Raw genomic sequence first — 16,630 nt, forward strand, 5'->3', positions numbered from 1 at the left:
ATGAGCACTCGTGGCACAATCGTCATCCTTCCGTCTCGACTTCTTTCTCCGCCTTAGCTGGAGCTGCCTTGGAGTCAGAAGCCTCTCCTTTAGTCTTCTTCCTGGGACACTGGGTTGCATAATGACCTAGTTCCCCACAAATGGAAGCACTTTATCTTGGAGATGTCCTTCTTTCTCTTCCCTGGCTGTCCTGCAGATGCCAAAGCTGCACCCTCCTCTTTCTTGATTCGACCTCCTTTGTTGCTACTTCCCGCCTTGGTCAGCCGTCTGATCTCTTCTTGGCGAAGAGCAGCCCACATCTCTTCCCATCCTGGAAGAGTTTCTCTGCCCAAAATGCTTTGGAAAAATGTCTCCCAATTCTCGGAGAATGCATTCAGGGCGGTCCTCACCATGAACTCCTGATCCGGCGTGGCCCCTATGGAAGTAAGTTGGTCCCGAATCTCCTACAACCTGCTGAGGTATAGATCTATCTACTCCCCCTACTGCATCTGATACGAACGCAATTGATTCTCCAGTAGCATTTTCCTCTACACGAAATTGCCCTGATACAATGTCGTCAAGGTATCCCACATCTCCTTTGTTGTGTTCTTCTTAGCAATATGCTGTACTACATGATTCTTGACCCCATCAAGGTTTATGCACTTTGCCTTGGCCATTGCATCCTCATACCTTTCATTATTAGTTGGGTCGACCTGGATAGCCACGGTTGTCAAGGTGAAGCCCTTGATGCGATGTCTATTCAGAACAAACAGGATCGTGGCCTTCTAGATGACAAAGTTGGAGGCCTTGTCCAACCTGTCATGAAGCCTCTGTCCGTTCATTGCCAACCCGTTCTTCTCAACTCCCTCTGAGTCTCGACTTCCCTCTTGGAAGTTCTCTCCTAGACTCCCTCGGAGCCTCGATTTCCCTCCTGGAAATCCTCCTGCTAACTGTCGAACTACTCCTCTTCGATCCTCTATGCACCTTCAACAAGGATCTGGATTTCTTGGCTAGAAATCCCTTAAGGAAGCGGCTCCCTCTACCTTGGTTCTATCTCGTTAGATACTGTTCTGCTTAGATAGCAACAACACCCCACCAGCGTCCCAATCCACAATCTGCCCACTGCTCCCTAGGCCCCAACAACTGAAGAAACTAAGCCTCTTAGCTCTGCGCAATCCCAGGAAGGAGGAATCGCTCCTTTGGCCAGCTGCATCAAGCCTACTTGACTGAGTAGGATGACATGGCTCTTCGTGAGCCTCTTCTGCCTCTCTCTGCCTCTATCTGGCTCGAAATGATGACGCAGGCCATCTGCGTCACTCCTTCACTACTGCCTTTTGCTTAGGAACAACTCTGTCTCTCAGGACAACTGTTTCTGCTGCAAATTTTTATGATTTAGCTGGTGCCTTCAGCTCTCTTGTGATTTGCAACGCTCTGATAGCAGGTTGAAATTTCTAAGTCTACTATGTCAAAAATTATTCTTGCATTATCTGGTTTATTTCACCTACTTGTTTATTCCTTAACAAGTTATTTAACCATATAAATACTGAAAATAAACACAAATGCAGTCTCAACTCATCTACAGATCATCAATTGAAATAACAGACAAACACACAAGGGACACCATTATTTTTGGACAATTGTCCCCGGAAAAACCCAACTTGGGAAAACCGGTGCAACAATTCTGAGGGTTTTATTATTAAGCAGCTTTCTTGAGTACAACTAGGGTGCCAAACTGGCTCACCCAACAAAGATATCTATCTGGCAGTAATACCTCTCTTCGGAAGCAGATATTCAGCAAGTCTGCTCCATGAAAATCCTTCCAACGCTTCTTTGAGGCTCTGCGTCAGCCCTCCTGGCCTCTGCGTAGCTCTGGAACCCCCTGTGTTAGCCCTCTGCTGCTCTGCGCTGGCTCTCTGGCCTTCTGCATCACCCACGCAGGCCCTGCTAGCCTTTGTGCAGTCTCTCTGGCCCTCTGCGTGGCTCCTGCTGGCTCTGCGTAGCCTCCTCAATCACTACATTGGCCCTCCGACACTATCTCTGCCTCTCTGCTATGCACTCACTGCCCCTCGCTGCAACTTAGATCACTTGTTCGAATTTTCTCAGCAAACCGTGCTCCAGAAAATCGAACTGACTGATCAATCTTGGTGTATCTCCAACTGACCCTCAAGCCTCCTCTTATACTTTTTCTGTTGAGTCTTCAATGACCGAGATTAAATCTCTAATCAACGACTAAGATTAGATTTGGCTTGATCCATGTCATTTAGAACATTCTCACCCAATTTTATATTAATACCCATTAATATTTTAATTTTCCTAAGTTTAGAGTTAGGAACTCCATTAATTATATTAATTATTTTAATATCTCTCTAACTGGGTGGAATTTCCCCAAACCATTTCTGGGTCCTGGAGATCTCATGTGCTTTAGCCTCTCCAATTTTCATGGCTAGAGCACATCCGATGCTACCTCAAATCAATGCACACTTGGCATTGTTGCTAAGATCTACAGTAATATCTAGGTCATCCTCTCTTACGCTGACAAATAACTCTTATAATCCCGTCATATGAAGAGATGCTCCACTGCCCACTAACCAACCACCTTTGCCAATGGTGCCAGAAAGACATGTCACTAGCGAGAACTATTTCTTGACGCTGTTAGCAAATTTGCTCACATGTGAGTCTGCTGGTATAGCAAATTATGATTTCCCCTTGCCCTTCTTCTTATTTGGATATTAGTGCACATAGTGGCCAAAATTTTGACATACAAAGCATTTTACTTTGCTCATGTCCTTCTTTTCTCCAACTCCTAAGGTACTCCTTCCTTCTAGGTTCTAAATTGCTTTCCACTTGCCCTTCCTTGTGTGATTGGCAAGGGTAAGGTTCTCATCATCAGCCTTAAAGTAACTCCCATGAAGAGACTCCTCTCGAATCTCTTTCTGTATGAAGTCATTCCATAACCTCTCCTAGTCATGTAGGTGCTTACGTGCTATGGTCCCTTTGAAAAAGGTTGTCCAATGCTTGGAAAACCCATTGAGGGCTTGTCCTCACCAACTCTAGATCTAGCACTACCTCCCCAATTGTAGCCAACTCATCTTGGACTCTTGTTTGATCCTCGTGAGATATGTGGCAACTATATCTAACTTGGACATCTTGGTGTTTCTGAGCTTCTCCTTCAACACTATTTTTCTATTGGCATTGTCACTCTAATATAACTTAGAGCCCCCCACATTTCCCTGACAGTGTTCTTCCTGGAAAGATGAGGGATCACATGATCCTTCTCCACATCCAGGATGATTCTCTTGGCATTCACTTTCTTTTGATTATGGATGGCTAGTTGTGCGTAATTAGTAGGAGTAGTGAGAGTTTGTTCAACAAATTCCTAGATCTCATTCTCCATGAACACTAATGCAATTCTCTCCTTCTATGGACCAAAGTTGGATGCACCCTCCAACTGGTCTTCAAACCTTAGTCCAATTGTAACCACCCTCTTCCAAGTCAAATACTCAAAACCCCATAAACTAACTATTGGATTCTGTTTTGTTGATTTAAACCCTTGTGGCAACTTGATTTTCCTACTCAGAGTTTATTACTCGATACCATGTTAATTTTTTAATACTTGATCGATTTAATTTTCCTAGCAATTTATTTATAGCCATAAAATATTTCACCCAATAAATTCTTTGTTAATTTTAGATAACAATGGCATGTTCTATGCTTAGCACAATTTACTTCAATGTTCCTTTAGCGGCCCAATAAGAATTTCCAATTATTTCTAGTAGCAATCACATTAACCATTAATCACATTGACCGTAAATGCAGATAGAACATGAAACAAAATTGCAGAAGACAAGCCAAGATAAGAGAACATCGGATTTGGCGGATGCTAGGAAAATACCCCAATGTGGGGAAAACCCTTTCATCAATTCTTCTTATTATTATTCAATAGTTCAGCAGAGAGAGCGATCCGAATCGGATCCATAAACGACTGTCATAGAACCATGACTATATCGGGACGAAACAAATCCTTGAAGAATCCAAAACAGCAATCGAAAACACCCTGAACCAGTGGCCATGGCAGTCGGCGCGGAACGACGAGGACCTCGGTCAAAGCGCGCTGACCGAGGCCCATGGAGACTGCGCAGGAGGTCGATGTAGCCCCTGGGAGCCCTGGAATGGGAAAAGGAGCTAATTTTCGATGCGCGATTGGCGCTAATCGCGCATCGCTGGGCGAACAGGGCTGAAATGGTAGAGCCTTAAGCACTTGGTCACGTTGGGAGCCAGAGGACCATGGGCGGAGAAACGAAAAGCGCCATCGTACGAAGGTGGGACCCACAACCTGGAAATCGGCGGTATTGATCGGGGCGCCCTTGAATGGTAAGAGGTTTTGGAGGAGAGCAGAGCGATCCCACTCAGCGATCGACGCATGGCAGCGGAGGTGAGAGAAAAACCATCGTGATCGCGCGTTATCGGTCGAGCAAGTCAACCGCGCTTGACGTGCGTATGACGTTGGATCTGGAGGAGCCCAGATCGGACGACTGAGATTGCGCCCGATAGACAGAAGCGGAATCGACAGGGAATTAAGCCGTGATTTAAGGGGATTTGGAATCCGTTGACCGCCACGGTGGAGAAAGAACGTATCCACGACATAACCGAAGAAATGAATCGACGAACAGGCTGGCGCTGTTCCAATGAGGACACGTGGCTACTTCCTGAGCGTTCATGCTGATGCCGAACGGGGAACTCCAAGCATGCAGGCGGTAGGCGAATCGACGCAGGCGGGAGAGGAACCAAACAGGCATGGAGGTCGAATGGCTAAAGCCATGAACAGAGACAGCCGAATGGAGATACAGAGAGAGAGAGAGCGAAGAGTCCAAGTGACCAAGAAAGACAGTGAATAGCGAACCCTGAGAGGAGGACTGAGCACAGAGAGCAATAAAGCCAAGTAGAGGAGACAGAGGGCCGAGCTGACCACAGGCAGCATCAAGCACTAGAGAGCTTGAAGAATCAAGCCTTCCCATAGAGGAATCTGTCCGGATTGAGCATCACAGTTGGCTCTTTCCACTGTAGACCAAGGGTCACAGAGCTGGTAGGAAGAACAAGAGTCTGTGTACTCCGAGTGGCTTGGGGAATCCAAGAACCACCCTGCCAAGCAAAATCTGCTTCAGGAGAACTCATATTGAGTCCCTGTATTGTAATTTCTCTGCTGAAAGACACAATAAAACAAGGCCACCACTGAAGCTGGACCGGAGACGTAGCCCTGGAGAATAGGGTGAACTCCTTATTAAAAACTGTTTGTGTCTTTGTGTTGCTTACTGTATTTCTCTGCTGTCTTTCCACTTATTTTCTGTGTATTGGCAATCTGATCGATTCGTTGTTTCAATAACACAGAACACACACCATCACATGAGTCTGTAATACCTTTTTGTTTAATAAATCTTTCACTGAGGTCACTCATAGGGTGATTATCAGATCAGAGAGAGATAGAGAGAGAGAGTATAAAAGTCAAATTGACTAGCCCAATGCAAAGTTAAATGAGCTGTGTCAAATTCTGCAGTCAAACTTCAACCCTAACTAGAAAGTCAACCTTAGTCAAAACAATAGTAGAACACCTTCTTTGAAGCTCGGTCAAAGGCAGTCAAATTCGGCCTCCAACAATGGTCAAATTCAACACAAAACAGTCACAAAAGTCTTGGTCAAACTTGGTCAACTCTGCGATCAAACATGCATACGGTTAATGCAAGTCAAACAACCTAGAAAATCTTGATTTCTGTGCCAGTCAATGTGGCCTAAGGAAATTGAAATTTTGCCCTCAAAACCACAGTCAAAACTGGTCAAAACAACCTCAGTCAACGTTGGTCAAACTATCTAAAATTCTGCAATTTCGGTTTTGTGATTTAGCCCAGAAATTATGTCTTCTTAGCCGCACGTGTGAGATAGAGAGAGAGAGAGAAGTTGCCCCAGCTGTACGAACCAATCTAATGAAGAAAGGGAGAAGAATGTGTGAGCGATGGATGTTCCAATGAGGTGTGAGGTCTCTTCTATTTATACATATCGTTGTGGGTGAAAAGACACATCCATTGGGCTTCTTGAGCCTACATAATGATGAAGCCAACTTGATCAATTTGCACATGTGTGGGCATAAATTCAAAATCACACTTCTGCTTGTTCGAATGAGATGATCTTTATATCAATCTTGGACCTCTCGAAAAGAGGAATCCAATGCAATAATCATCTCCATCAAATGAGCTGTCCCAAGGTGGAATTTGGCCCTAGTTGCGAATTTTAACACTCCCTCTCAACTAGGGAGAATTCCACCTGCCAATCCATCTGTCGTCATCATGCCATCCTGTCGTCATGTACCATCTCTGCAGACTCTGCTGAACCATGAAGTAATAATGAAGAAGAATTGATCGAGAGTGAGTCACAAGACCTTACCACTCTCCATTGACAAAGGTCAGTCCTTAGTTGATCCCAGATCAAGTTGTTGAACACAATGCATCCTAGACATAGGGAGTACAACAGTACGCTACCCGTCCATCAGTAGTGCTATGGTCCCTATCCACGTTTCCCAACTCATTGGCTAGATGAGAGGTACTTTCCATGAGTCCTGGACTACATGGGTAGGATGTATGCTGGGGCATCAACAAGAGAAGGTGAACCACTCATCCTACTCATATGTCATAGTAGAAGGTGAACCACTCATCCTATGCATATGTCAATCGTAGGGGAAGGTGAACCACTCATCCTATGCATATGTCAATCGTAGGGGAAGGTGAACCACTCACCCTACACACATTTCAACCATCATGGGATATCATAGGGGAAGGTGAACTACTCACCTTGTTCATAGTGCACCACTAGGGGAAGGTGAACCACTCACCATGTACATAGCGCACCACTTGGGGAAGGTGAACCATTCACCCTATGGTCGCTCATAGCTCCAAGAAGTACCCCAAGCCCCCAAGAGCTCCCAAAGCTCAGTGTTCAACTCAAGCGGGACCCTCATGGGAGGGTCTTTCCACGACTCTAAGTCTCTCTCGGAAGGCTAAGAATTTGACCTTCCCCAAAGGATTTGTGAGGATATCTACGACCTGCTCATCAGTCCTGATGTGTTGGAGCCTTATTGCTCCCCGCTGTACCATATCCCGGATAAAGTGGTACTTGATATCAATGTGCTTGGAGCGGTCGTGGAACATAGGATTCTCTGAAAGGCGAATCCCACTTTGGTTGTCGCAATAGATCACGGTGATATCCAACATGTGTTCAAATAGCTCACCAAAGAGCTTCCTCAACCAAATAGCTTCTGAATAGGCCATACTCTCTGCAATGTGTTCGACCTCGGCAGTGCTTAGTGCAATCGATTTCTGTTGCCTGCTCATCCAAGAAATTGAAGTGGATCCCAATGAGAAGCAACATCCAGACGTGCTCTTACGATCCACCACATTGCCAGCCTAGTCAGCATCTGTATATCCATGCAACCTCAATCTTCCGATAGTGTATCTCAGTCCATAATAGATTTTTCCTCAGAGATATCTCAAGAGATTCTTAGCAACAATCCAATGTATGTGACGAGTCTTGACCATAAATTGACTCAATGTGTTCACAACGAAGCATATGTCGGGACAGGAGTTTACCAAGAACATCAGGGCTCCCATAAGTTGTCTATATTCCGAAAGTTTCTCTAATTCGGGCCCAACAACACTTCCACATAGCTTCTTGAAGTTGAGTTCGATTGGAGTAGGCATGGTCTTGCAATCCACCATCCTACATCTCTTGAGTAGCTTCACAATGTATTTTCCTTGAGAAAGGAAAATTTCACCTGGCTTTTGCCAGACCTCCAAGCCTACGAAGTAGTGCATCAAACCTAGGTCCTTCATCTCGAATTTTGAAGCCAACTCCCTCTTGCATTGGTAAATGAGAGGGTCTGCACCTGTCAGAAAAAGATCATCCACATAAAGGACCAGAATGAGAGGCTTTTCCTTTTCAACCTTGAAGTATAGGTTTGGGTCAACTTCACTCCTTGTAAAACCTAGCTTCATAAGATAGCTATCAATCCTCTCATACTAAGCCCTAGGGGCTTACTTCAACCCATAGAGGGCTTTCTTCAATCTACATACATGTGTCTTTCGATCTTGAACTTCGAACCCCTTAGGTTGCTCTACATAGACTTCCTCCTTAAGCGAGCCATGCAAGAAGGCAATTTTGACATCCATTTGGTGTAGGCTCCATCCTTGAGAGGTAGCAAGAGGTATAATCGAACATATAGTGGTATATCGGGCAACCAGTGCAAATATCTCGTCATAGTCCACTCCTTCCTTTTGAGAGAAGCCTCGAGCAACGAACCTGGCCTTGAACTTTTCAACACTCCCATCAACTCCATGTTTGATTTTGTAAAGCCATTTTGAAGTGACCACTGACTTGTCCTTTGGTCTAGGAACCACATCCCAGACATCATTTTTCATGATGGATTCGTACTCATTCATCGCATTCCTCCATACTTTATGTTTCACAGCTTCTTCGAACGAATAAGGCTCAAATTGAACAATGGTACTTATGGCAACAAGGTATCCTTGATACCTAGTGGGCTTCTTACTTTCACGAAATGCCCCTCTTGGAGCAATATGTTTTTCAGCATCTTCGAGAGTGTCTTTGGGCCACAAAGGTCATTTCCTTAAAGTAGAGGGCTCAATAAGAGGTGGATCAATGGGATCCATTGGGGCTTCAACATTGGTTATCAGATCATCTGTCGGAAATTCATCCTTCTTTCCTGCATCATCATCATTTCCCTTCCTAGGGATAGGAAGATCTTTGACTTTCCCAAGGGCAGAATCTTCATCGAAGGTGACATCATGACTTTTTTCCACTTCTCTTTGACCAGGCACATAGATTCTATATGCCTTTGAGTTTTCACTGTAGCCTACAAAGTTTCCATTCTTCCCGCAAGCTCCCAACTTGTTTCCCTTCTCTTTAGGCACATGAAAATATACAGGACAACCAAATATTCTAAATTGAGAAACATCAAGTTTCTTACCGTGAAAACTTCTTCGGGTTTCTTGCAATCCAATGCTTGATGCATGCACCTATTTTGAACATATACAATAATGTTGGTAGCTTCTCCCCATAAGAACTTCGATAGGCCTTGGTTATGAAGCATAGCGTGGGTAGCTTCTAAGATTGTTCGATTCTTCTTTTCGGCAACTCCATTTTGATCAGGAGTATATGCAGTAGTGGTCTCCCTCTTAATGCCAGCTTTTCCACAATAGTCATTGAATTCATTTGACTCATATTCGGTTCCTTTATCATTCCTCAATATTTTGATCTTCTTCCCTATTGATTTTCGACCAAGGTTTGGAAAGAGCGGAACCATTTGAACACTTCATCCTTCTTCTTCAAGAAATAGATCCATGTTTTGCGAGAGAAGTCATCCACAAAAATTGCATAGTACAAGTATCCTCCCAAAGATGTTACGGGAAACATACTTGATAGATCAGAATGGACCAATTGAAGAATATCGGTAGTTTGACTTTCACTTGAAGGGAATGGTCCTCTTGTATCTTTTCCAGCTGCACAACCCTGACAAACACCTTCATGATTCATGTTGAAATCGGGCATACCTGTGACCATCTTCCTTACCCCAGGTAAGGCTTTGTAATGAAGGTGGGCAAATATTTGGTTCCACAATTTAGATTGAAGAGAAGTGTCGCAAGACATGGCTCCCAAAGGACTTCCTCCAACTTGATAAAGACAATCAACCCTAAATCCAAGTGTAAATGCATCTTTGGGGTTTTTTTTGCCAAAGACGTACCTTTCCATCAACAAATGCTACCTTGAAGCCTTTATCTTCCATCGCAGAAATAGATACCAGGTTTTTCTTCAAATTGGGCACATACAATACTTCTTGTAGATGGATGATTTGACCTTGATTCGAGTGAAGAGTGACGGTGCCTATGCCTCTCAATGGATAGGTGGCATTATCTCCAAGTGTGATTTGCAAGTTAATCTTCTTCTCAACCAAATTTAAGAGGGCCTCTTTGTACCCAGTGAAGTGCCTTGAGGCACCACTATCAATCAACCAATGATCCGATGTATCTGGAAGAGAGGCAGTGGTGAGGGTAGAAATAAGATAAACTTCTTTTTGCTTATCTACAACATCAGTTTCCTCGTACTTGGAGTTTCTCGACCTTTTGGGAGGACGACCAATTCCATATCGAGCAGCGGGAGGATTCCTCTTTCCTTTGTTGTTGAACTTGTTCCTTTGATTTCCATTGCCTTTGTAGTTGTTGGGGTTGTTGTTATCATCAGCATAGTGGCCAAATCTGTTACAATTGTAGCACCTTCCTTTTCTTCCTTCTTTGAATTGCTACTTAAATCCTTGACCTTGTGTTCTTGGACAAGCATTGTTCTTCCTTTTATCATAAACGGAGAAAGCGGTGGGATCATTTCCATTTGAGGGCTTATCTTTCTCCATCATCCTTATTTCTTCTTGAGTGCATCTAGCCAATAATTCATCAAAACCCGAAATCCTATCATTGTTGAGGATGGTGGTGTTGAACACATCCCAAGCTGTTGTAAGACCTCCAAGTGCAATAAGAGTGAGCTCCCTTCTCCAATAGATAGGAGATCATTCTTGATTTCGGTAATCCTCATGAAGTAGGATTGAATGGACTCTCCTCTATCCATCTTGATGTCTTTCAACTTGTTCTTGAGAAAGAGGACTTGATTTGCATTGTTTACTTTGAACATCCCAACAAGCTTATCATACATCTCCTTAGATGTTTCCAAATTAGAAATATAGGCAACCAAAGGCTTGTGAATGGAATCTACAATAATTTTCTTAGCTTTGCCATGTTAATTTTAGATAACAATGGTATGATCTATGCTTAGCACAATTTACTTCAATGTTCCTCTAGCAATGCAATAACAATTTCCAATTATTTCCAGTAGCAATCACATTAGCCATTAATCACATTGACAATGAATGCAGATAGAATATAAAACAAAATCGCAGAAGACAAGCCAAGACAAGAGAACACCGGATTTGGCGGACGCCAGGGAAAAACCCCATTGTGGGGAAAACCCTTTGATCAATTTTTCTTATTATTATTCAATAGTTAAGCAGAGAGAGAGAGTGTACAAAAGTCAAATTGACTAGTCCAATACAAAGTTAAATCAGCCATATCAAATTCTGCAGTCAACTGCAGTCAAACTTCAGCCCTAACCAGAAAGTTAACTTTAGTCAAAACAACGGTGGAACACCTCCTTTGAAGCTCAGTCAAAGGCAGTCAAGTTTTCCCTCCAGCAGTGGTCAAAGTCAACCCAAACAGTCACAAAAGTCTTGGTCAAACTCGGTCAACTTGTGGTCAACTCTCTGGTCAAACAGGCCTGCAGCCAACGCAGGTCAAACAGCCCAGAAAATCTCGATTTTTGTGCCAGTCAATGCAGCCTAAGGAAATCGAAATTCTGCCCTCAAAACTGCAGTCAAAACTGGTCAAAACAGCCTCGGTCAACATTGGTCAAACTGTTTGAAATTCTGCAATTTCGGTTCTGTGATTTAGCCCAGAAATTCTGTCCTCCTAGCCGCACGTGTGAGAGAGAGAGAGAAGCTGCCCAAGCTGTACGAACCAATCTGATGAAGAAAGAGAGAAGAATGTATGAGTGATGGATGTCCAAATGAGATGTGAGGTCTCTTCTATTTATACACATCATTGTGGGTGAAGAGACACATCCATTGGGCTTCTTGAGCTTACATAATGATGAGGCCGCCCTGATCAATTTGCACGTGTGGGGATAGATTCAAAATCACACTTCTGCTTGTCTGAATGAGATGATCTTTATATCAATCTTGGACCTCTGGAAAAAAAGAATCGAATGCAATAAGCATCTCCATCAAATGAGCTGTCCCAAGGTGGAATTTGGCCCTAGTTGCCAATGTTAACAATCTTTTTTTCTCAAAACTGCTGAAAATAATACATTAGTATTTTAACTCTACAATTTTGCAGCAAAAATATTTTCCCAACAAATTCTCCTTCACTTTTCTATTACTCCGGAAAATTAGGGCCCTCCTTTACCAAAGAAAATAAACTTTAGAGTATATATAGAAAATGCAACAATTTAAAACCTGGATATAACACCACCTGGAAATTTTGGCCTGCTGGAATTTTGTGCTTGGCCACCTGTATGGTCCCCTGTGCACTAGAGAAATCAGCTTCTCTCTCTTAGGTTGTACGACCCCCTGCGCAAACTTCCATTGCAACTCAGCCTCCTCACTTTTCAAGATTTCGGCCCGACTTTGTCTTGCTGAAATCTCTTTGCTGCACACTCTTCTTCTTCTCTCCAGCTTTGAGTATCTCACTCACACTTGAGAAAATCGCTCTCCCAAAGATTCAATGTGTCTTCATCGTCTCCCTTGGGCTTCTTTTACAATTTCATCTTGAGCGAAATCCCTAACACCCAATCTCCAAAGTAATAGATGACTAAGATTAATTCCTAACGCACTTATATCAATGGTAGAAATTTGATCTAATTCACTTAAATAATTAAATTATTTAACCTTAGAAACTTAGCCCAATATTCAACATTAATCAATTAAATTAATTAATCTGCTTTTCCTAAGTTAGACTTCCCTCATGAACAAACACCTAAAGACTATTTTAAACATCTTTTGCATGCTTGACACCTAGCCTATGCAGAAGCGCTTGTCTGAGCTATAAACATCAACATGAATGATACCCAACAGAGTCCTAAACCTGGAGATCGTGGCCAACACACCAAGAGATAATAAAATAGTAGCAGGGGCATAACAACACGGATAACTGCATAAAATGGCCTTCATCACCCATCACATTGACTTGAATTGTTGAAGTAGCCTCTGTGAATCTATAGCGGTGATTAAAAAATGGGTCAAACTGGAAGTAGAAATGGATGGCTTGGTCGGAGAGACATTTAAAGGTGCTCCAAACTGGGCCTCAAACTGGTTCCACACTGATCTGGTCTAGGACAAGCCATGTGGGGTCTAGGACAGGTTGCCTATAAAATCCAATTTTAATATCGAAAAGCAGAAGCAGGGGATTGAGAGTGAAGGAGAAATTCAATGTCTTCCATTTAGCTAGCTGTGGAAGTTGAGTGTTGCCATTTCCATTAGCATATTTATTGTGGAGTGGGGATTGATTCACTGATACCATGATTGAGCCAAGAGGCTCATTCTACAACCCAGTATGAGGGGATGTGTAAGTCTGTCTGTCCGTCCGTTAAGTTGACACAAACCCCTTAAAAAAATACTCTCTAAATAGAAAAATAATGTTTGCTATAATAAAAAAAATGAATATGTTGTGAAGTAATTAGAAAAATAATGTCCGCTATAATAAAAAAAATGAATATGCTGTAAAGTAATTAGAAATAAAAAAAATGTGCGAGTAATATTTTAAACCTTAACATATAATTAAACTATTTGAAGATCTATGTTAACTAATTTATGTCGATATCAACTTTATATATATTTATATATAGAGAAAAAACTGTTAAAATAAAATATTTTAATGTCGTTATAAAAAAATATTCAATGTGGGTTATCAATAAAATATTTTAATACGAATTAATGTCGACGTGTACTTAAAAATATGTTAATAAAAAAACCATTTCAATTTGCTGCGATAAAATGTCTCCATGCACATGTTATTAAAAAATATTTTAATGTCAATTATGTATATATTATATTCCATTTTAAAAACTTATGTATATATCGTGAAAAAAATAAGTTTTTATGGTTAAAACGTTTATTTGGTCCTATATATACTCTATATAGCATTCAAAAATACAATTTAAACAATGAAAAATTACACATTGTATTTTGCACTTTAAAGAAGTTTATATACTCTATATAGCATTCAAAAATACAATTTAAACAATGAAAAATTACACATTGTATTTTGCACTCTAAAGAAGTTTGCATGTAAACAAATTTGATCCCACTTGGCTCATGTTAGATCTGTACTTAAGATGAATCTATGCTGGTAATTAGTGGAAATTGCATGAAATGGGCTTTAGAATTTAGGGGAAAAAAATGAAGCCTCTGCCTTCAACCCTGAAAGAGGCAGCAGTCCCTGGAAGTTGAGAACCTGTGGACTATCATCTTGAATCAAGAACAGTCAGAGGGAGGATAAATCATAATTTTTTTCGTTATAACCTTTAGACTCAGACCAATGAAGAGTCAAGAAGTTAATTCAAAAATGTTGTTAACTAACATAAAGTTCTTGTACTTAGAGTTATGGAGTACATCTTGGGAGATAAAATTCACTTAAGCAAAGAGTCCAATTTGAGCAATAGCCTCTATGGTTTGGGATCTTGGATTTACATTGATGTACATGAAGATATATATTTCGATTAAAATTTTTATATTTTATGTAGATTTTCATAAACTGGTTCATAAACTATAAAATGGTCCAATTCCCATCTGAGTCTGGTCAGATCCTTGGCCTGTTCTGAGTCTGATACAAGGCAGTTGGTCCCTCAGCCAGTTCTGAGTCCAATTCTGACTTTTAAAACATTGATCCACAATACTCATTGGAGGGCTCATCTCATATGCCACACGAGGGAACAACATTCCTTTCCTCCTTAAGAGCTTCACCCTCGATGCCTTAGATGATCCCAAGTGGTTAAAAGTTTCTCATATGTTTCCTATCGTTTCTGTTTTTGAAGATATATTTTTTTCTTTAATTGATACTATCTTTCGACATTTCAAAGACTCCTCAACTAGTAAAAGGGCTTTATTTACGAAAGACTTAGAATTTTTCTTGCCATCCTAAAAGTGGCCATTTTAGCAGTTTCAATCAGAAAAATTTAAATGTCAAATGTATTGGTTGCCAAATATTAGTGAACAGTCATCAGAAGACTTCTGCGATATAAGTGTACACTAGCTAGAATGCGTAGGAACCGCTGGTGCCAATTCCAGGAAATATCAAAATAAAATCCTAGCTGTTAATGGAAAAATGCCACTCAGCGATTATTCGCCATGCAGCTGAGCTTACATGCATATTTTTTTTTTAATTTTAAAGTTTGTTGAATGTGCAAGTTTGTTACCACTATACTGACTGTTTTTCATAAGTCTGGAGAAGTTCTAGTTTTCTTGAAAGGTTCTTCTTCAGATATTTTGGAAAAATATTATATCATGGTTTTGCTTCTTAATCTGTGGCAGAATTGATCTTCTTTGCATGTTTCATGCAGAGTGTAAGAGGCGACACTCATATCTTGCCCATTTCTGTGACGTAATTCACTCAAAAGGAATTATGATGCAAGTATAACTCATTAAATTTAATTTGGCATCCTTTCTCACAGTTGTTTTCTTTATCAGGAAGATAGCAGAATTAAAAGCATATGAATGCCAGACTGCAGCTGTAGAGGTTATATATATGCTAATTGTTCAGAAGTTTGTGGAGCTCAATGTACCAATGGTGCCCAGACTAGTGTCATGTATGGAAAATGGAAAGGTAGATACCTGGCTGCCAAAAGATGAGGAACTAGAATCTATTCATACCCCAGAGATGCTTGACATGATCAGAGAGCATATATCTCGGATTCTAGGCCGAAGAGGCAAATTGAATATTGTTGATAATCACACAATAACTGAGATTGATAGACTAACCCTTGGACGAGTTTATGCTGCTACCATAATGTATGGCTATTTTTTGAGAAGAGCGGAACAGAGATATCAGCTGGAAATGAATTTAGAGACAATATATTCTTATTTGTCTGATGCAGATGATGTAAAGAAATATCTTTTGCACTTAGGAGAAAGTAATTTCTTTACCAGGACTGAGCGTCTCCCTGGTAAGGATGTAGATGCTGTTCCTGTGGCAGACCCATTTGCATCCTCCTTGGTGGAAACTAGAACTAGACCTAAGCAGCTAAGAGACTACATAATGTCTTTTGATGCAGAGAGTTTACAAAGATGTGCAATGATGAGAACAAAAGAAAGTGTAAACATGGTTGAGAAACATGCTGAAGCTCTCTTTGGAAGGTCAGTTGTACATATTGCAGCAGATGGAACGATAACTTTTGCAAATGATGATGTACTCAGGTTAACATATTCCAGTTTGAGGAGGCTACTGTTGGAGGCTGTTGCGTTTGGTTCTTTCCTTTGGGACGTGGAAGGCTACGTTGATTCCATATACACACTCTCTGATAACTGATCTCTGATAACTGAGTCTGCCAGGCATCTGCTATAAGAAATGGAAATGTTGAAAAAATGCGTAATACTCCTATGGGTGTGTTCTTCTTCTGTTGTCAAGGATTCCCTTGTCTAATTTTTCTTTGTAACATATCTGTACAGTATATAGAATGATGATGCAATTTCAGAAGTCATTTGCAAAGTTTGAATTGGGATCCTTTATTCGCTGTGTTTATGTCAAGTGTAAATTTGAGCAAATCTAAGTTAAAAATATTACAAACATAACCCAAAAAATCCTCTGTTTTTTCTCATTTTGAGGGGAGGAGCTGGAGTGTTTGGTGGCTGGTGGGCCAGTACCATTCCATATGCCAAAGAAGAGAGATCTCACTTCACGGGGCTAACCACTTGTTGCTGAACTTATAGAATTCTTGGGGTGAGGTGTGTAGGTGGTTGATGGAACAATACCATTCCATATGCCAAAAAAGATCTTAC

The 16,630-nt window shown here is 41.4% G+C and overlaps 1 protein-coding gene across 6 annotated transcripts in view; it reads left to right on the forward strand.

The window, feature by feature from the left end:
• The window catches only part of LOC149242876 (UV-B-induced protein At3g17800, chloroplastic-like), a 307,875-nt gene extending 291,543 nt beyond the window's left edge, over positions 1-16,332 (forward strand). For all 6 annotated transcript variants that reach the window (XM_089374382.1, XM_089374381.1, XM_089374379.1 and 3 more), the window contains one exon: positions 15,323-16,332. In XM_089374382.1, coding sequence (XP_089230508.1) covers positions 15,323-16,160 — 838 coding nt within the window. In that variant the 3' untranslated portion in view covers positions 16,161-16,332. The remainder of the gene's footprint in view (positions 1-15,322) is intronic.
• The last annotated feature ends 298 nt before the right edge of the window (positions 16,333-16,630 follow it).

Source organism: Pinus tabuliformis, chromosome 8, assembly GCF_031772625.1.
Source record: "Pinus tabuliformis cultivar Carrire ecotype Pingquan chromosome 8, CPIR1, whole genome shotgun sequence".
Classification (NCBI taxonomy): Eukaryota; Viridiplantae; Streptophyta; class Pinopsida; order Pinales; family Pinaceae; genus Pinus; species Pinus tabuliformis.